The sequence below is a fragment of the Ursus arctos genome, unplaced genomic scaffold (assembly GCF_023065955.2).
Source record: "Ursus arctos isolate Adak ecotype North America unplaced genomic scaffold, UrsArc2.0 scaffold_4, whole genome shotgun sequence".
NCBI classification, from domain to species: domain Eukaryota; kingdom Metazoa; phylum Chordata; class Mammalia; order Carnivora; family Ursidae; genus Ursus; species Ursus arctos.
In genome coordinates this window covers 15,558,108-15,580,155 of record NW_026623056.1, presented here as the reverse complement: position 1 = coordinate 15,580,155, position 22,048 = coordinate 15,558,108, and the positions used below count along the sequence as shown (strand labels likewise).

The 22,048-nt window shown below is 35.7% G+C and overlaps 2 protein-coding genes across 7 annotated transcripts in view; one reads left to right on the top strand and one right to left on the bottom strand.

The window, feature by feature from the left end:
- DCUN1D1 (defective in cullin neddylation 1 domain containing 1) overlaps positions 1 to 21,614 on the top strand; it is a 32,574-nt gene extending 10,960 nt beyond the window's left edge. For 4 of the 6 annotated variants that reach the window (XM_026497945.4, XM_026497914.4, XM_057306640.1 and 1 more), the window contains 6 exons: positions 1,249 to 1,465; positions 2,616 to 2,784; positions 5,008 to 5,138; positions 16,050 to 16,132; positions 16,386 to 16,482; positions 17,803 to 21,614. In XM_026497945.4, the coding sequence (XP_026353730.1) occupies positions 1,291 to 1,465; positions 2,616 to 2,784; positions 5,008 to 5,138; positions 16,050 to 16,132; positions 16,386 to 16,482; positions 17,803 to 17,882 (735 nt within the window). In that variant the 5' untranslated portion in view covers positions 1,249 to 1,290 and the 3' untranslated portion in view covers positions 17,883 to 21,614. Of the gene's footprint in view, positions 1 to 445; positions 562 to 1,248; positions 1,466 to 2,615; positions 2,785 to 5,007; positions 5,139 to 12,921; positions 13,004 to 16,049; positions 16,133 to 16,385; positions 16,483 to 17,802 lie in introns of those variants that run through there. The other 2 variants (XM_057306641.1, XM_057306642.1) reach the window with 2 other exon arrangements.
- Positions 5,819 to 11,687, bottom strand: LOC113254570 (L-lactate dehydrogenase B chain-like). Its single transcript, XM_048214890.2, has one exon. The coding sequence runs from the start codon at positions 11,578 to 11,580 to the stop codon at positions 10,642 to 10,644; it is 939 nt and encodes a 312-aa protein (XP_048070847.2). The 5' UTR covers positions 11,581 to 11,687; the 3' UTR covers positions 5,819 to 10,641.
- Positions 21,615 to 22,048: the final 434 nt, after the last annotated feature.

The following is a 22,048-nucleotide window of genomic DNA, read 5'->3' as shown; positions in this document are numbered from 1 at the left end:
GAAAGATTACTAAGACTCAGATTCATGAGATCTTTTTGTTCTTGTCCCATTTCTACTAATAATAACCTGGGTGATTTTTGAACAAATTCCTTAACTTTCTGTGTGTCTTCTCTCATCTGTACAATCAGGGGATTGAAGTTTATGATCTGTCCGTTTGGGCTAGATCAAAGATGCTGGGGTTCAGAAGTGTTGCTTAATCCACAGAACGGTTTCTGTCTATTAAATGTGTGCCCTACTCACGTGCTTTTTTCCCCCCTTGCAGTAGTAGCTCAGCAAGAACCCAAGTACTTTGCTGAGAGATGGTGTTAGGACCTGGTAGGGGGAAGACTAATAGGGGGGAGGCTAAAATTGCAGAGGAGACCAGGTTGGGTGGGAAGAGAGGGAGAACACGGTCCTTGATCCTGGGAGAGTAGAGGGCCTAATTGCCCTGCTTTGTTTTGCACAGGGTTCAGGTCAGATGAGAAATGAATCTGTGTCAACATAAGGCAAGTAAGAAGAGGTTATTACAGCAGAGAGCCTGTTTGGGGAGAGCCTCTGTTAGGCTCGGGCCAAGGGAAAGAGGTGATGCTTTCAGGGGAAAAAAAGAATTATATTAAGAATTTCCTTCGTTGGAAGGATCCAGGGTACTTGTTCGTATTGCACTGCTTTCTGTTTGAAAGCAAATATGGGGAAATTCTGTTGATAATTATCTTGGTTCCTGAACACCATCGGGAGAAATGTAGGGTACTCATTTTATTTCTTTTTCACATTTGGTAAAAATAGCAAGAAAACAAGGGGTGGGGGTGGGAGAATTGTACCCTATATCCTTTAGAATGGGTTTTAAGACTGCACTTAACACCTGTTAACCTCATTGTTCCCCTGGGTCATTGACTGTTCTGGCTGGCTAGATAATGTCACTTCTTCACCACCACTCCTTATGCATCTCTTTAGAGCTTCGTGCTTGATCAAGGTTTTGAGAGTAGCTGTACTTCCCTTTCTAGAGCCTTTATATATGTGCTCAGGACCCACTTTTAGGAGAAATGCGGGGTGGTCGAAACTCCTTTACCTTTTAATTTCTTCTGTAAAATACTAAATTTTGTGTTTTACATTAAAAACTTTTGTCTTTCTGAATAATAAAAAAAAATTAGTCTTGACTTAAAATATTTTAGTATTTTATGAGGAAAAAATATTGCTAAGAATGATTAGTTGGCCATATAGATATAGTCATCTGATTTTACGTAGTTTCAATTTATTTTCTGGTTTCAATAGAACAAGTTGAAATCATCGCAGAAGGATAAAGTTCGTCAGTTTATGATCTTCACACAATCTAGTGAAAAAACAGCAGTAAGTTGTCTGTCTCAAAATGACTGGAAGTTAGATGTTGCAACAGACAATTTTTTCCAAAATCCTGAACTTTATATACGAGAGAGTGTAAAAGGATCATTGGACAGGAAGAAGTTAGAACAACTATACAATAGATACAAAGGTGAGTGCTTGTGACTTTAAATATTTTGAGCTAGGTTTTCCACAGTTACATGCTTATGAGAAATCAGGCATACATAGAACATAAATTGGGTGAATGTGTCCAGCAGAGCTCTGTAGATCTTAGTATTATGTCAAGAGATGTGAGAGAAATTCCTTCCCTCTTTTCACTAAAATTTCTTCTTAGCCTCTTTATTTCTTCCTCCCTTATCTTTTCCCTTTTTTCTTCCCTCAAGCTCCAGTTTTTGAATAGTGACTGGGGGCCTGGATTTCCCCCCTCATTTTCATAAAATTCAGCTGAACCAATTTTAAGAAAACCTGCATAATAATTTTAACAACCTTTAAAGAACTATGAAGTAATACTTTAAAAATGTTAAACAACATATAATAGATGAATAAAGAAGAAGTTAATAGCTTCTCCCTCTTAATTCTCCTGAGGGAACCTATATTTGATAGCCTGGTGTGGATCCTTCCGTATCTTTTATGTTTATGCAGAAATAGATAACACAGTTTCTTTCAAAATTTTTCCTAAAGTGGGATTACATTTTATGCTTAACTCATGCCCAGAAGCCAAAAGATGGGCACATTTTTTATTTCTAGAGAATCACCCACAACAGTGCACAGTATGAGTGCCTCTTTCTCCTTGTATCTGTCATTACTTTAAATTTTTGCCATCTAATGAGTGAATATATCGATAGTTGGGTTTTTTCTTTAATTTGAACAACAGATGTTTATGTTGTTGAGATTGGGATTGAATTGCAGAGTTTTAGTTTTTCTGATATTAAGAAATGATTGCCATTATAAAATGAACTTTGCTGTAAGAAAACAAATTCTGTACATATGTTCAGAAAAAAAATCCTTTTTTTCTATGTAGGAATGTCTGATTTTCTGAGTATATGGGCATGGCACATTTTTCCCATGAATAAATAAAACTTAAAAATCAAGTGCCCCCCCCTTTCATCTCAAGAATGCCATTTCAGGGACAAAGTGGCTTAAATATTATAGTGGGAAAATATGTTAGAGTATTACCATTTCATATCTCTGATCTTTTGTGAACATTTTTTTTAATGGAATATAGAGCATTACTTTCCTAGTTTCAGGCATAGCATAATAAAGTGCAGCACTAATTTAATATTGTACTGTTATTTTTAAAGATCCTCAAGATGAAAATAAAATTGGAATAGATGGTATACAGCAGTTCTGTGATGACCTGGCACTCGATCCCGCCAGCATTAGCGTGTTGATCATTGCGTGGAAGTTCAGAGCAGCGACGCAGTGCGAGTTCTCCAAACAAGAGTTCATGGATGGTATGACAGAGTTAGGGTGAGTATCTAATTACCGCAGGAAATTAGGTACATTACTATGAGATTTAACCGTGGAACTGAATTGTGTTATGTATTTGTAAATGTCAGTTTTTAAATTTACCAGCCTACAAACATTGGTATAAATAGAAATGAGCTAGTATGCTAGCTCCTTCCCATGTTACATAGTTTTCTGGGTTTGTCAAGGTTTCTGTGTAGTTTAGCCTATTCCATTTGCATTATGCTTTTATCATTTGTTTCTAAGGGAGGTTCATTAGTATTAAAATAAATTACTATGCTTTAATATTTAACATGGATAAGTGAAATGAGCAAGCTTTAATTTATTTCTCACTGTGAGGCTGTGAACTCTGAATTTATAAACAAACTCCTAGAATGTAAAATCTTAGAAGTTACTAATCACTTTTTGTTCCACTTAAACCTTGAACAGCTGATGAGCTAAATGACTTGGGATAAATAAGTTAAAAAGTCATGGGTAGAGATTTTACCTATGGCGTCTAGTTGTCTGTAGTTAATGAGAATATGAAAAAGTATTCAGTCTGTGGATAGGTGTTGGGTTGCTACCCTTTCTGTTTTTAGTGGGTGACCAGTAATAATAGCTAACATTTGTTGAACATTCATTTTTATTTCAGGAACTGTGCTAAGTAAGTAAGTATTTCACCTACACAACAACTTTGTGAGAGAAGTAGTGTTTACTCATTTTAGAGGTGAGAAAAGTAAGATACAGAGAAATTATGGAATTAGGTAGGATTAGAGCCAGAATTTGAACCCAGGCATTCTGATTCTCAAGCCTGAGGGACATTGTAATCAGTCGGTCCAGAAAAGACACAAAAACCATGTCAGTGATTTGAACGGGGAAAATTTAAAAAGTTGTATTGTGTAAAAAGAGGTAAAAGAAAATTCTGAGGTATAACAGAAGTGGGAGATGCAGGAAGCTGCCATCACCCTTGCAGCTGCAGGAAGTGAGCAAGGAAGAAACCTGGAAACGAAAGAAATCCCTGCAAGGCTGAGATTCAGGAGTTCAGAGGAGGGGTGTAGCTGCTGCAGAAACACTGGGCCTGTGGTGCTTGCTTTGCCTGCCGCTCTGTTAGAGAAGAAACTGGCTGGAGGCCGCTTGCGGCCGGGCCTGTGAGTTGCCACCAGTTGTGAACACTGCTCGCTGCAGAAAACAAGCTAGGATAGAAGTTCCTTCTTCCTCTTCCAGCCTCTTGTCGCCCTCTATTGGTAGAACCTAACAGTCAGCTGGTAAGAAAAACAAAGCCTCTTGGTAGTTGACTGCAGATAGTCACAAAGTAGGGCAAAGAATGGTAGGTTTAAAGCAGAGAAGCAATAAATTAATAACTGGCCTGGACACTGTATTCTGCCTCCCAAGCCAGCTGTATGCTGAACTTGCTGGAATTTACTGTACTAGGATAGGTTCCACTAGAACTTAACTTTTTTTTTCATTTGAAACTGAATTCATATAAAATGTAATGAACTTCCAAATCAAAATTTTAGTCTACAAACTAATGAGCTAGAAGGTGTTATGAAGAATATAGAAGGGAAATAAAATCAGAAACGATTAGAAGAAAAATGGAATGATGGTTTGTGGAATCTATAAAAAAAAAAAAAAGAGGATTTCTGCCTTCAGGCTGTTATGTGGAAAGTAAGATGGGTACATAGACCCTTTCAATTCCTTGGAAGTTGAATGCTTTGCAAATGTAGAAAAAGCTTAATACTGATTTGAGATATGCAGTTGGAGATGGTAGGGGGCTCAGGTGATATTTCTTATTATACTTTGTATAACAACACCTTTTCAAGGGGAATGGTTCCTCACCTAAGCAAGAGACCATGCTTTGAGTTAGTTTGAGAGCTAGACATGTGACTTCTTACCAGGTAAGGAGTATCTACTACTGTTTAAACTGGTGATTGTTATGGTGATTACTATACATTCTATTCACTGTAGCTGACTTCTACAGTTTGGGTGTGTTGATAGTCCAATGAATTACATAATTAAAAGTAATACTCCATTTCCTTTAAAAATGGTAATTCTGACGTTTAATCACTCCAGACTGTTACTTCCTCCAGCTAACCCTATACTTGCTTATGTAATGTAAAAAGATAAAATTTCAACTAACTGATTTTTTAAAAGGTTCTATGAAATAAATATAAGCTATCATAGGAATAAGTAAGTCTTTAATTTATAGTGAAAAAGTTATCTTTTATAAATTTTAATTTTACAATATAGATGTGACAGCATAGAAAAACTAAAGGCCCAGATACCCAAGATGGAACAAGAATTGAAAGAACCAGGACGATTTAAGGATTTTTACCAGTTTACATTTAATTTTGCAAAGAATCCAGGACAAAAAGGATTAGGTAAGAATTTTTTAAATTATATTTGATGTTTCAAATATATTAAAATACATTGACTGTCACTTTTGTAATAGAAAGTTTTGCGTTTTGAGCGTAAAGTCATCATGAAAATACCAGTTACTGAAAAACAATGAGAAACAATGAGCTTTCAGTTAATCAGAAAATACCATGCACCTTGAATAATAAGGTTATCCTGGATACCATATCTGAACCACTGATTTTTTTTAAGAGCTATAATATAGAAAATATAGAAATATAAATATAAAAATATAGAAAATATAGAAATAAAATATAAATATATAAATTATATAAATATAAAATATAGAAAATAAGTAGTTGTTTCACTGGCATACATATGTACCTTTATTTACTTGTGTATATTTATGTATATATATTTGTATATATTTATTTATTATTTAGAAGATATTGTAGGACCATAGGACCATAAGTTATTTCACTATGGATCTGTAGCAATAGCATTGTAAGATTTCTGAGTCATAGAATGACAAAGAAATCTATTCTTTTTGGTTATGTTTGTTTGGAAGCTGTAAGAAAGAATAAAAATGAAGATTATCAAGTATATTCTTATCCAGAAATCCTATCCATGATCATCCACTCTTAATGGTTTAGCTCAGTTTGTGCTGTATGTAATATCCATACACTTGCTTTGGGGATGGTTAGAGGATATGGAAGTAAAAGCTACAGTGTAATTTACAGTTTACCTAGAAAGATCGGGTGATAGCAGGTAATACACAATAATAAACGTGTGTGAGGGTTTTAGATCAAAGGAGAAATGAGTAAAAGCAGGAATGGTTGGGAAATGTTTCCTGGGCAAGATGGGATGTGAACTAAAGGATATGGTACTTGACTGTACAAGGGAAGATAAAAGATAAAAGGTGCTGGAGAGAATAGTTATGAATGAATATCTGAAACTTCAGAAATAAGCTTGGCTTCTTTGTAGAAGAGAGAAAACATTGATAGGATTTTAGTGGGAATGCTTATTTGGAGATTAAGTTGGTGAGACATTGTCAGGCTTGACAACCAGAGGCTTCCTTTAAAAACAGGGCAGAAAAGGTTTAAATTAGGATTTGTGGGCAGTAGGGATGCACTGAAGATTTTGGTGATGGCAATATCTTCCATTTACTATGTGCCTGGCAGTGTGCTAAGTACACGAACTGCTTCATTTCATGTTTAACAGTTTTATGAGTTACTCATTTTTTCGTTCAATAACTCATCACCTGCCTTGTGCCAGATATGTAGTAATAGAGTGCTGGCCATTTTTCTATCCTGATTTTGCAGATGAGGAAACCTTCATGTGCCTACAGGAAAGTTAAGTAACTTACCAATGATGGAAGTGAGTTTGTTTTTGATTTTGAAGATATAGCAGTTGGAGAGGCTAATAGGGGCCTCTTGAGCTAATCCTTCTTTATATTTTAAATTAGAGGGGAAAACACATTGAGAAAAGGATTATGTGACTAGGGATTAAACCAAGGAAGTGGTTGAAAGCTAGTGAGGAAGGGATAAGTGTACATTTGTATTGGAGATTTGGCCTAAGAAGTGACTGAACGTGGTTGAAGAATTGATTGAAGATATACAAGATACCTGTAAAGCAGAATTACAAATAATGAAACCTCTTTTCCAACTGATTGTTCAGTTTAGTTTGGATTTTCTTCTTGCAGTAAAATTCCTCATTTTGCAGGCAAAGTAAGCTGGGATGGATGATACGTTGGGTTAGTTTCTCTACTATCTGTGGCCATCAGTTAACTGGGCTACTTTTTTCTGGTTTCCTCCTTCATTCCCACAAATAAAAACTGATTAACATTTTTGAATTTATATGTATACACTACAATAACTATTTTTGTTGTGTTTAGAAATGTAGCACAATATTTTGATAAGATTAAACAAAATGTTATGAATATAAAATGTTGATTTAAATGGGCTGAATCTATTTCCTTAGTTCTATCCCTATCCCATATCGGAGCATACTACTAAGGATATTTTGGGGTGAATATATAGTTTTGATATTGAATCTTAGTTTTTATTATATGTGGTGAAAATACAGCAAAATTAAATTTTTATTAGATGTTGGATATATTAACATGATAATAAATTGGAATTTTGGATTATAGGGAAAATTGCAAAAAAGATTTTATAGAATTAGATTTAAAAAATTTATTATCTAATGTAGAGTACTGAACTTAAGAAAATTGTAATATTGTTTAATGGGTATAGAGTTTCTGTTTTGCAGGATGAAAAAAGTGTTCTGGAAATTGGTTGCACAACAGTGTGAATGTACCTAATACTAACTGAACTGTACAATCAAAAATGGTTTAGATGATACATTTTGTTGTGTGTATTTAACCACAATTTTAAAATTGTTTTAAAAAAACCCCATAGAATGTACAGCCCAGAGTGAGCCCTAATGTAAAATATGGACTTGAGTTAATAATAGTATATCCATATTGGCTCATCAGTTGTAAGAAATATACCACACTAAAGCAAGATATTAAAAATAGTGGAAACGGGGGGTGGGGAGGTAAATGGGAACTGTCTGTACTTTCTGCTCAATTTTTCTGTAAGACTAAAACTAAAAAATTCTTAATTAAAAAAAAACATAATAGGAAAACAAATCCTAGTTTCTCCTTCTGTTTTGCATTGGTGTTGGGTGTCAGGAAATGTAATGACTTGCTTAGTTGAAGAACTTAATTAAAAGGAAAACCATTTTCTTGACAGCCTTTCTAAGGGCTTACAGGGCTCTTAAATTACAGTATTTGGCAGAGAAGAATTAGAAGATCATAGGAGAGGAGGTGAGGCCCAAAACAAACTGGCAGAGTGACAGTGACAGCACTGTGGTTTATTTATAAATAGCTCTGCTAGTTATAATGAGAGCTGGTGTTTTCCATATTTTCTCATTTTCTGTGACTTGATTTCCTTTGACACCAGGATAGGGTGCTTCCACTATCACCGTCTGCTTCCGTCACCTGGCATTTCTGATAGTCTTCTGAATCTTAAATTTGAGAGGGATTTCATAAGTTGTCTAACCTGTCCAAAGTAGCATCTGTAGCTGATGCTCGTTTAGTTTTTACTTTGGAACATCCAGGGATTGGACACACATTGTTTTAGGAAGTGGTCTGTTCTCGTCACAGAATACTCCTACTTCTTATCACACAGTTCTTCCTTATGAAGAAGTGAGCATCTTTGCCGTGCTCACTGCTGCCACTGCTCGTATTTGTCCTCCTGACAGCACGGAGGAAGTCTGACCAGTCCAAAGACTGCTGTCACGTACCCTCTTCTTTTTTTTTTTTTTTTCCAGGTCAGCATTCCAATTATTTTAACTGTTGTTCATTTGAGAAGACCTTTGTTATTGCTATACTGTCCCCTACCAGGCACATTTCCAATTTCTCATATTCTCTCACAATAGAGCTCTTAAAGCTGAACATAATACTCCAGAAGGAGGTCGTTTAATGTAGAACGCCATGAGTCCGTTATTTTTTGTGAGCCTGTTCATTCTGTTTGGTCAAAAATTACGTTTGTTCTTTAGCAACCATGCCATTTTTAGGACCATCCTGAACTTTTAGTATTCTAAAGATCGTAGCTTATTTTCTTGTGAACTGTGGTTCAGCTATAATCTTACACCTGTGCAATTGATTTAAAAAAATTTAAGATTATTTATTAGACATTTACTTTAATAAATAATTTTATAGAGTGTTTTTAAGGTGTATTTTCATCTATGTAATCCCATTTGGTTCTTCTAACAACCCTTTGAGCTAAGTAAAAAACCTATTATCCTCTTTGTCATAAAGATGGAGAAATTTGTGGGTAGACATGTTGACTTACTAAGGTCATGTAACTTTAGAGTTGGTAGAACTGGGACTCAGTCTCAGATCTTCTGGCCCCACATTCTGTATTTTTTTTTTTTATACTATGTTGTGCTAACTGTGGATATTTCTAAGTAAATGAAGACATTGTGAATAGGATTGTTAATCACCATTCCATCCTCCCTAGTGAGTTGGCAACATTTTGTTTTCTTTAGGGACAGTATTTGGATCCAGTCTCAGTTCATTTCCATGTTCATTCTGCACTCGGTTCATTGCTTTTTATGAAATCCCAAGTTGCCTTGTTGATTTTGTGTGACACTGGGATTACCTCACATCTTTAATTTTACTATAAGGGCTTAAGAATTCATTCTGCAAATATCAGTTTTAGGAGATTCTGTTATTTGCTTGTCTCTTTTTCTCTGTATTTTCCTTCTATTTATTCTATTGTTGCCACTTGTTACCTTCTTGTTGAATTTACTCTTTTCCAATACTGCTTCAGAATCTATAATAATACTTTTAAAAATTATTAAAAATAAATAATAACGAGAGTAAGGACTCCTATATTATTTACCAGTCACTGTTCTAAATGTTTTATGTGTATTAACTTGTTTGATCCTTACAGCAAGTTGAGAGTAGGTACTGTTATATTTATTTTAAACCCTGTGTGAGTAGGTACTGTTATATTTATTTTAAACTGAATTATGGAGAGGTGAATTCACTTACCCAGATTTCCTTAACTAGTAGTAGGGTTGGGAGGCTAAACTACTGTTTTATTTATTTATTTATTTATTTTTATTTTATTTTTTATAATTTTTGTTTTATTAGTCACCATACAGTACATCCCCGGTTTTTGATGCAGTGTTCCATGATTCACTATTTGCGTATAACACCCAGTGCACCATGCAATATGTGCCCTCCTTAAAACCATGAGAGACTGTGGACTCTGGGAAATAAACTACTATTTTAAACCACTTCTGTCTAGCTAGGCTCTTCTCTTTGTCACCCAGACATTTCTATCTAAAGGGCAGTTTTTCATATATGTGTGGCAATTGCCGTTTTATCCCTGTACAGTCTTATGCATTTCAATTTTTTTTTTTTTTTAAGATTTTATTTATTTATTTGGGAGGGGAGGGAGAGAGGGAGGGCATGCATATGCACACAAGCGAGCCAGGGTGGGGTGCATGAAAAGGGGAAGAGGAAGAGAATCTCAAGCAGACTCCTCACTAGGTGCAGAGCCCGACGTGGAACTCAATCTCAGGACCCTGAGATCATGACCTGAGCTGAAACCAAGAGTCGGACACTAAACAGCTGAGTCACCCAGGCGCCCCTGCGTTTCAACTCTTAATTATTACTCATTTTTTTGAGTATTCCTTTTTCATTCAAAAAATATTTATTGACTCCTTACTCTGTGAGCATGGAGCCAGGAATGTCTTAAGTCTGTCTGGGTGAGTTTGCAGAGTCTTCACAAAGATGATCAATTTTTTTCCCACGCTACAGTAGTTAATTTTATTTGTTCAAGGGCTCATATGGCAAGCATTAAACCAAGCATGGGCTTTGATTCTGTGAGACCAGATTCACGTATTTAGGAAGATAAAAGCAAATTGTGATCCATGTATATGGATGAAAAACTAAAGGCTCACAGTTAATCACATTGTAGTTTTAAATTTCTACCGCCTAGAAGCCAGAAGTCACAGATCTTTTAGGTCTTTCTGGATGTCTCTCAAGGTATCTACACTTTTCTTGAGCTGGGCAACCTCATCATCCTTCAGCTTCTGGTTGATCATACTGGTTAAGCCCCGAGTGTTCGGGATACACGGAAGGCTCAGGAAGTCTTCGTTCTCAGTGCCATAAATCCCCTTCACCATTGTTGACACTGGATGAATCTTGGATAGATTTTTCAACATGGATTCAGTGAGATCAGCCACACTTAATTCAGTAGCCCAGTTGGTGTATCCTTTTAGCTTGATGACTTTGTAGGCACTTTCAACCACCACCTTATGCACTTCCTTCCAATTTTCACTGTTGTTGTCTATTCCCATTTCTGGATTCAGTTCCTGAAGAGAAACACTCGTAACATTCACTCCGCTCCACACGGCCACACTTGAGTCGCCATATTCTCCCAAAATCCATCCATGGCAGCTGCTGGGATGACTGCCAAGTGTTTTAGCCATAAGATAGGAAAACCTAGAGGAATTCAGATTACACCTACTTCCAATCATACGGTGCTTGCGTAGTCCACTCAGTTTCCAGGTAACATATGTGAGAATATCCACTGGGTTGGAAACCACGATTAGGATACAATCAGGACTGTACTTGACTACCTGCGGAATAATGAATTTGAAGACATTAACATTCTTCTGCACCAGATTGAGCCAGCTGTCTCCCTGTTGCTGGCATAGTCCTGCAGTCACCACCACAATCTTAGAATTGGCAGTCACAGAGTAATCTTTATCTGCCACAATTTTAGGTGTCTGAGGAAATAAGCTCCCATTTTGCAGATCCATCATTTCTCCTTTGAGTTTATCTTCCAAAACATCCACACGGGCAAGTTCATGAGCTAGAGACTTTGCCAGAATGCTGATGGCACATGCCATTCCAACTTGTCCAACACCCACTAGAGTGATCATATTGTTTGGGATGGTTGCCTTCTGCAGCTGGTTCTGCAGCTGGTGCAATCAGTTTTTTCCTTAAGAGTTGCCGCTGTGCCCAGAGAGAACCGGCTGTAAGAGTCGAGTGAGGAAGACAGGGTTAGCTGCGTGCACCTCCTCCAGTGCAGGATCTTCAAGCAAAGATATGAATTTTTGAGCCTTGAAGAATGAGTATAAGTATTCAAGGCCAAAAAAAATAGAAGCCATCTCTTGTGGGGAGATTAGCAAGTTCAGTTGCTCAGAGGTGAGAGACACAGCACCTTTAAGGAACTGTAAGTAAGTTCATTTAACTAGAAGTGTAGATTTTATCTGAAGGCAATAGGAAAATCATTGCAGATTTAAAAAAAAATTTTTTTTTAAAGATTTTATTTATTTATTTGACAGAGATAGAGACAGCCAGCGAGAGAGGGAACACAAGCAGGGGGAGTGGGAGAGGAAGAAGCAGGCTCCCAGCAGAGGAGCCTGATGTGGGGCTTGATCCCATAACACCGGGATCACGCCCTGAGCCGAAGGCAGACGCTTAACGACTGCACCACCCAGGCGCCCCTAAAAAATTTTTAATAAACTTTATTTTTTAAGCTGTTTTAGGTTTACAGCAAAATTCAGAGGAAGGTACAAAGATTTTCCATGTACCCTCTGCTACCACACATACATAGCTCCTTCCCCATCAACATTCCTCACCAGAGTGGTACATTTCTTACAGTTATACCTATATTGATGCATCATTATCACCCAGAGTTCAAGTTTACATTAGGGTTCACTCTTGATGTTGTACATTCCGTGGGTTTGGACAAACGTAACAATAACATGTATCCATCATTATAGCATCATACAGAGAATTTTCACTACCCTAAAAGTCCTCTGCTTTGCCTATTCATCCTTTCCTTCCTCCTAACCCCTGGCAACTGCTGATCTTTTTACTGTCTCCACAGTTTTCCTTTTTCAGAATTAGCCTTTGCAGACTGGCTTCTTTCACTTAGTAATATTAATATGCATTTGTTTTCCTGCATGTCTTTTCATGGCTTCATAGCTCATTTTGTTTTAGCACTGAATAATATTCCTTTGTCTGGATGTACCACAGTTTATATAATCTCTCTATCTACTAAAGGACATCTTGGTTGCTTCCAAGTTTTGGCCATTATGAATAAAGCTGCTGTAAACATTCATGTGCAGGTTTTTGTGTGGACCTAAGTTTTGAGTTCATTTGGGTAAATACCAAGGAGTGCGATTGCTGAATCATATGGTAAGAGTATATTTAGTTTTGTAAGAAACTGCCAAACTGTCTTCCAAAGTAGCTGTACTATTTTGCATTCCCACCAGCAATGAATGAGAGTTCCTGTTGCTCCACATCCTCGCCAGCATTTGGTGTTGTCAGTGTTTTGGATTTTGGCCATTTCAAAAGGTGTGTAGTGGTATCTCATTGTTGTTTTAATTATTGAAGAATTTTAACATGGAAGTGACACCAAATTTATATGCCTGAAAGGTCCATGTGAAAGCATTGTGGTTCTTTAAAAGGAGTGTAGTCAGAACTAAAGGAAGAGTGATTGGTTATGAAGCTGTTGCAGTGATTTAGCTGGACTGGAAGAGGACCCTAGGATTGGTCCTGCCAGTAGGGATGGAGAAGAGAGAGATTTAAAAAGTGCTTAGAAGCCAAAATGAAAGTGCTTCGACTGAAAGTGCGTGATGAGGAAGAAAGGAGTTTCTCTATCAATTCTGAATACCTTTAGGGGACATTTGGAAATGCATGCAGGTGTTTTTTGGTTGTCATAATGACTGAGGGTTTCTTCTGGCATTAGGAAGGTGTTACATACCCTGCAGTGCATAGGGCAGTTCTTCACAATGTGAAATTGTGTTTCATTGAAAAACACTGTAGGGTGAGGACATTGAGAGAACGAATAGTGGGTCTGTGCAGAAAATGAGGTCAGTTTGAGCTCTGTTGAATTTGAGCTGCTTATGGATATCCAGTTGAAGATGTCCTAGGCAATTTGATATATGAATCTAGAACATAGAGTTGAAGGGTTCAGGTTTAGGAGTTGTTGAGGACAGTTGAGCGTATGACGTGGAAAAAGTTAAGGTTTGAAAAATCTGCAGGGAGTAGAAATGGTTATTGCTGACATAGAGTATTACAGAACACCAACATCGAATGGATGAATGGAGGAAGGGAAGCCAATAAAAGAGAAAGAGAAAGCCAGAGAGGACAGAGAAAAATAATAGAGCGCTATCAGTTAAAGCTAAAGGAAGTGACAGTTCCATCTAGGAGGTGTATTCAGTTTTGTCCAATATGGCAGAGAGCCAGGTAAATTAAGGACATAAAAAGTGTTTATTTGGCAGAGATTACTTTCAGTAGAGTGACAGAGGTACACGCTAGTTTATAGAATTAAAGAGTGTGTGGGAGGTGAGTAAATGGGGCAATGAATGTAGATTACAAAGAAATTATCTTCTTTTACAACCTAAACCTTCAGACGAGATCGGGCGTGTTCAGGGTGGTATGGCCGTAGACTACAGCCTAAACCTTCAAACATCATGCACATACGCTTCCACCCTTGTCAGATTCTTTAGTGTATCGGCTGACAAATGGGTATTTATAGGTGTCTCCTGGTTTGTAGTTATTTGAATATCTCTGTTGTTTCTTATCCTTATTTTGTGAAAATTAGTTGAAAAGGAAAAAAATGCTAGCACTAGTAATAAGCTTAGTTATAAATTTCATGCATTTGAAGGGAAGGAGATCATTAAGCATGCTAATAGCAGCCGTCGTACTGCACTAGAGCCAGGCAATTAACATGTGTCGTCGTTTAAAAAAAAAACAAAAACCAAAAAAACCACAAAATTAACCTGGAAGGAATATGGGCTATAGAGCCTTAAAGGCTGCAAAGATTAAAAAGGTATTATGATTAGGAGTTGGTGTCATATTTCCAGTTTTCTTAAAACCTGGGGCTCTGAATTTGACTTTCATACTTGCTTTAGGCGCACATTACAGATAAAAGTAGAAGACTCCATCTAGTGTTTCAAGATTATTCGTGAAGGGAAAGAGAAAGAGGATAGCTAGTTAAGGGGATGAGAGATCCAAGAAAGGTTTTTTGTTTTTTTTTTAAGGTAAGTGCTATAACTTGAGCATATTTCTTCGTGAGGGGGGAAAAGCCGGAAGACGACAAAGTTGAAGATGTAGGGAGAGAGGAAGGCTAAGCAATAGATGAGATTCCTGAAGAGGCAGGGTGGTACTGGCCTGAGAACACTGGTGTTAGGGGCTTATCTTTAGGTAGAAGAAAAGTGACACTTTTTCCTCTGAGTTTGAAGGAAGACATAATGATGGATTCGAAGGTAAGTAGTGCATTTGCACATGGAACTGTAGGAAGCTCATTCATTCAGCGGTTTCGGAATGCATACCGTGTGTTTCAGTCTGCTCATTTGGGGGTGTGCAGTCCCTGTCCTTGAAGAGGTGAAGGTCCAGTGCGGCAGAGGGATTTTTTGCCTTATGGCCTATATATTGTTCTTTGAGGTAGGATGTGAGCCTCTTTGGAGTCTTCCCCAGTCTCAGGATTCTTCAGATTATCAGGAGTGGTTTAGAGATCATATCTGAAAGGACTTTTAAGTTACTTGGGATGTAATTTTTCCTGACCTAGAGATGTAAATTTACTCATAAAAGCTTGATACCTTCTTAACAGGTTTAGTTCCTTGAAAGAGATAGCTCTTTCTCTCTGTCATGACAGGCATTGTACTGTGTCATGTAACAGTATGGCTTCACTCTGCTCCAAACCCAATTAAATAGTCATTTATATCGTCTTCATCAAACTTTTCCAAAAGCAAATCTTAGTTGATGAATTTTTTCAATCAGTAGTTTTAGTAGTCTCCGAAGTCAGGGTCAGCCATTGTGGAGAGCAGTCGTTTGCGTTACAGCCTGTAGTTGTACATCGGTGGTTCTCAACTCGGGGCAGCTTTGCCCCCCGCCCCCCCCCCCCAGCTTTGGCACTGTCTGGGGACAGTTTTGGTTGTCACCACTGGGGGTAGAATGGAGCTGTGGGTGGAGGCCAGGGATGCTGCTAATGTTATAAAATAGAGGACAGTCCCCCACAACGAAAAATTATTTAGCCCCAAATGTCAAAAGTGCTGAGGTTGAGAAACACTGACTTACATTAACATTTTAATACTTTTCTAGTCAAGTGTGCTTCTTTGCACTAACCAATTTAGGCCTCAAAAACCCACTGTGAGGTAAGTGATATTCTTCTTGCCCTAAGGGGCTGTTCATTAGTGAGGGAGGCAGGATGCAAACCTTGGTCTTATCTGTTTGTGAAAATTTTACGACATAAGTAGTCAGGAAAAAACCTTTTTTTTTTTTTAGGACTATCTTTGGTCTTACCTGTGTTTTTTTTGTTTTTGTTTTTGTTTTTTTTTTTTTGCGGGGATAAATATTCATGGAATTTGAAATACATAATTTATTTTTAATATTACAGATCTAGAAATGGCCATTGCCTACTGGAATTTAGTGCTTAATGGAAGATTTAAATTCTTAGACTTATGGAATAAATTTTTGTTGGTAAGTTCATGTTTTCTGCAGCTCCATCTTTTCTCTATATTTTTACTTTGAAGATAAATTAACATTTTTTAAAGCATGACTGACTCATCTCAGAGTGTGTAGTGGACATAGAATGAGAAATTTGATTACCAGAATTTCATTGCACAATTTATTTTGCATTCTTGAATTTAGCATCATTTGGGTGATATTTGGGCTGATATTTTGAAACTCTCTTTGGTGATTTGGATGTTTTTTACTTATTTTTTAAAAATAGGAACATCATAAACGATCAATACCAAAAGATACTTGGAATCTTCTTTTAGACTTCAGTACAATGATTGCAGATGACATGTCTAATTATGATGAAGAAGGTAATGAACGTTTTTGCCTAATTTTGGTTTTGCTTTCGTTTTACTTTATCACATACTCTTGAACTTCTTATCTACTTCTGTTTTTCTTGGAGTTGGATTTCTGTCCTCTGACCTATTTGTGTCGTTCTGAATGTATAAAATGCCTTTGTCCTCTTTACTAGTCTATATTGTTCTGTTTCTTTAAATACCAACTCAGTAATCCTGTCTTCCAGAAAGGCATGAATAGTTTTCATCCATGTTTTAGATTTTCAGTTTACTCAGTACTCTCTTAATGTACTTTATATTTGTGTTTTTATTGTTATCTGTCTTGTCTGTGAACTTGACTGTAAACTCAAGTTTAGTGACTTTGTTAAATTTGAAATGTACTTCAGCTGCCTACTGTAGTACTGTTGGCATTCAGTAAATGATCATCAGTTGATATCTTTTTGATATTTTTTCATGTATGTAAAAAGGTGATATTACTGTCCACTACGAGGATATGTGCTTTTATTTTTTGAGAAGTGGTAGTGGTTTATATTGACTTCCTCACACATCCTTACCTGGCCTCCCTTGAGAGTTATTAGCAGGATGCATTTTTGACATTGTCGAATAGACAGAGGTACTCTTTGAAAAATCTCCAATGACCTTGGCCTCCTTAAAAGTGTCCTGGAACTATTAATCTAACCAGAGATGATGTTATTTTTTTCTCTTTGTTTTCATTATAATGTACAGCCTTCACTAACAAGTGAGAAATGTCTAATCCTGCATATGACTGATAATAATTGTGCTTTCTGTTATGCCTTACACAAAAGGAGAACTTCCTGATTTGGAGGTTGGCATGTGGGTGTGTAGAGGCATGCATATATGCAATTTAAAATCGTTTAGTAATTTATTATCATGAAATAGGATGGAATTTGATACTTGCTGTTGATTTCCCTTGTGAGTTTGCCACAAAATGCCTGGGAACTTTTTTTCCTCCTACCTAACTATGCTCTCAGTGCTGGCAGCGTGCCATTAGAGCATGGCCATTTCTTGGGCTGCCAGTTCAGTGGCCTTCAGAAAACCATGGTATTATTGATTGATTGCCAGAAGAGTTATTATTTATTATTCAGGGGATAATAAAGTTTTAGAATAATAGCACAGGGAGAATACAAGGAATATTTTAGGTTGAAACTCTGAAAAGTCAGAATTTTGGAAGTCTTATCAGTGGGAATATTTGTAATGATATGCTTTAGCTGTTGTGGGGAAGGTATTTTAAAGAGTAAAGGATTCTCTTTAAAATGTTTTATTTCTGCTTTTCTTCCTTTCTTTGTTCCCATACTGTTCCCCCCCTCCCCCCAGGAGCATGGCCTGTTCTTATTGATGACTTTGTGGAATTTGCACGCCCTCAAATTGCTGGGACAAAAAGTACAACAGTGTAGCACTAAAGGAACCTTCTAGAATGTACATAGTCTGTACAATAAATACAACGGAAAATTGCACAGTCAATTTCTGCTGGCTGGACTGAACTGAAGATCAATCCTCACAATTCAGACTGAGGGTTGTGTCAAAACTTTAAGGATACATCTTGGACCATATCGTATTTCATTCTTCTAATGGTGGTTTGGGCTTGTCTTCTAGTCTGGGCCGCTCTAAACATTTATAATTCCAACATTGTGGATTTCATCTTATATCTGTGGACCATCCTAGTTTATTCTCCCATAAGTCTTAGAAGCTTTATGGTGATTATTTTGAGGTTTCCATTCATTCATAAAGCACAATGCTGTCTTCATCAGAAAACAGTTTGGCATAAGAATTAAACATATGAACATCACAAACAATTTATAAAAACTTCTTAAATATATGCTTTGGGCTAGTTGCAAAGACTATGCTGATAGCACTTCCAATGAGAGTGATATATTTAAGTGTACCAGATCTGGAATGGTGTTTTGGTTTGGGGGGATTTTTTTTTTTTTCCTGGCAAATCACATGTATTGTTGATGTGAGTAGAGTAACTGATGTCAAAATAACCAACGTGAAAAATTTTTAGGATAACTTGGTGTGCCTACCTGAAAAATTTATTGTGTTTCAGACCCTCGATTTCAAAAGGTTCCACAGAACTAGTCTGCACTTACCTTGCCCCTGTTTATATATAGTTGTCTTACAGGGAACTTTTATTTAGGAAATGTCTGCATAATGTTAGATTCTACTCCTGTCTACATTATGCACTATGTAATTGGATTTCATTATGATTTTGAAATGCTTATATGCCTGTCGAATAAGTTAAACTATTTAATTTGTTTTGAATGTTTTAGATTGCTACACAATACAATATTCTAAATTTTAGGCATGAGGGTTTATTTTTGTTTTTTTTGGTTTTTTTTTTTGTTTTGTTTTTGTCAGCACACTATGGAACACAAATGAAATTCTCTTAATTTATAAGAAGATAGTAGGAATTAAATTTTGAAAATGGTCATGATGAGCCATGAAGTTCAATCCTTATAGGTACTGCTTTCAGACAAATAGTCCATTTTTGATGACTTCTTATTTTGTTGAAATTGCTTTAACTGCTAATCACTGTGGTTGCCAAATACTTCAGGAGCAAAAATTTTCAAGCAAGCATGTACTTGATGCAAAATACAAATCTGGCTTTTATTTTTGTAAATTATTTAGTTTCTTCACCTTTTTTGTTTCGTTCAAATTAGCTCAGTTTTCACATCAAAGCAGAATTCTATCTTGTATGTATTTTTTTCATTTACAAGACCCATGACCTGCTTTCATGCGGAAGATGCCTCATTTCTCTGTTCACTTCCTGACATGTGAAGGTTTTCTTGCTTTCTTAAACATTTCTGTAAGGCAAGTAAAAAAAAAAAAAAAAAAGGAAAACTTCATATATTGGATGACTTTGGTCTTTAGCAGGAATAGATTTTGCTTGGTATATCCAGGCAACTCTCTAAGGTCCAATGTTAAAATTATCAAAGGAATGTACTTCAGAACAGCAGTACGTTTTATGTAGATGTGGAAATGATTTTAAGAAACGACGACATCTTACAACTACTTTTTATTTACACAGTTCCTGAAATTGAGCTTTTCCCATAGGTATTATATTAATATTCCAATCATAACTTCAACTCAAGAATATAATTCTACCAAAAGAATATTTTGAAAACTTCTATTCAGGTTACTGGAATTGGTTATTTAAAAAAAAAAAAGAGAAAAAAAGAATCCTGCTGCTTTCAGTATTTCCTGATTTCATATTTGTAAATATAAAGAGGAACTTCAATTATGAAAAATTTAAAAAGATATATATATATATGTACTATTTTGTTTTTTGTCTTGAAGATTTTGAGTTATGGTATTGTTTTCGGATTGATTAATTCGAGTATGCTGTGTTTTAAAATGAGATCCCGTTAGCTTTTTTTTTTTTTTCTTCAATATTAATGGTTTTTCTTAGAAGTCTGATACTGGTTCATGGCTTAGTGCCTTGGGTTTACAGACTTTTCCTTTTAAATGCAAGACCTTTTTCAACAAAATAGTGTTTGTCATCATTTTGGTACTAAACATTTATAATTACTGTGTAATTATAAACAAAAAATACATAAAGCTTTGAATATAATTATGTAGCATAAAAGTTAAGGTTGTTCACTCTATGATGGCATCTTAGAATTAAACAATACTATTACTAGGGCTGAAAAGAGAAGACTGGTTTAATGTGGTGTGATTATTTTGAGGATATATGTCTGGTTACAGGGAATATTTTGTACTAAAAAAATGCTTATACATATGGCCATGTATGTGTGTGAGTATGTCTGTGAGAGAGATTGACAGAGAGAGGTTGAAAGAGACACACATGCTCTCACACGCACACACGCGTGCACACACACACACACACACACACACACACAACTTGAAATGCTTTAATTCATTAGTGTTTCAGTCTTCATTTTGGTAAACTCCCCAGGCTGATTTTTTGTTTTAAATTGAACCACAGGTACAGTTTCCTTTTTGCCAAATGTCAAAACAGGTACACATTTTAAAATGTAATGCTTTTTAAATAGTAAAGTGTATAAAATTAGAAGTGCCCACATATAAAAATACTTGAGATCAAGATTATCTTTAGTGACTATCATCTGCATATCTCTGTAAGTTCAATTGTGCTTCTTACAATCCCTGTCATATTACCAACAGAGGCAATAAAAGCTTCAGTGAAATTGCCATGACTAAATCTTTTCACATATTATTTCAGTGTAATATTTTTAAAGACTAAAATATACCTTAAACTTTTCCAGGAAGAATAATTATTCATGGAAAGAGCATTGTAATGGCAAGTTTTGGGAAGAAAAGACATGCCACGTCTTGTTTACTACATTTTTAAAATGTTTACAACTATACTGGGCTGCTTTATTTAACAGTACTGTAGTTGTGTAATATGGCATTATAAGTGTGTGTTCTTCATTAGACTTTTAAAAAGTTTTAATGAGAGAAAGTAAATAAAATAACATGGGAAATCTTTTATATAATATCCTTACTGGGGAATTATTATTTAAGCAAGGTTATACTATTTTTTTTTCTTCCTCAGAAAGATTTAAGTGAATGAAGTGTTCATCTATTTTTATTTGATGATAATCAAGGAATTTGAGTAGTTGTAGCTAGTGTAATGTGCACTTTGCTTAGATTTTTTAAAAACATGTTACTATTAAGACTACGTATTGTAAACCTTCTGTAACTTTTACGTATGAATGACAGAAGAAAGTTAAACCTAATGAAAGAATTTTGGAATGGAAAAGGAAGGTGGTGCTGGGGAAATTTATTATAGTTCACAAAGTATGCCTTTGTAAACCTGATCAACTTTTAGCAAGAATTAATTTATGAGTTCTAAATGTTAAGTTGTATATTTAATAGAAAATAATTATTTGGCACCTCAGCAGTTTTCTTTAAATGTTACTTTATAAAACTTTTAACAATATGATTTATATTGAATACATAGATGTTTTGATAAAATTTTATCAAATTTGATTATGTAATGATAAAATGTTTTTAAAATGTGAACTATTTAACATATATCTTAATAACTGAGGACACAATACCTGAATTGTGATTTCTACATAATGTGATAATTAGGGTTCAAATTATGGCTCATCATTTAATTGATTATAAACGAGTATATTTCTAAACTCTTTACTTGCCTCCATTTTTACAGTCATAGCAATAATTTATTTTCTAGAAATGTGGTGAAGTTACATATCATGATACCTTTACCTTTGATTTCTGAGGGGAAGGGGTTTATACTTTGTAGTTAATATAAACTTGAAATTCTTAATAGTACAAGTCCCCTTTTCCAGGTTTATCCTTCCTTACTATTTGTTGCCATTTTGGTTGAATTATTTGCTTGATTTGTATCTGATTCTGGAGGCATAGTGCTTTTTTTTTTAAATTCATAATTACAGATACATAAACGGTTTTACCAGAGCATTCTTGCCATCTTATTTTTCCTTTACTGCCTGTTGGGTAATTGGCATTTCCTGCTGACCAATTTATTTATTTAACCACTTTCCACTAGGCTCAATGTTCTGTGTTACTGTGGCTTTTGGCTTTTCTTTGGTTGATC

Excerpts from the sequence above, each read along its gene's own strand:
- LOC113254570 (XM_048214890.2), bottom strand. The coding sequence starts at position 11,580 with ATGATCACTCTAGTGGGTGTTGGACAAGTTGGAATGGCATGTGCCATC.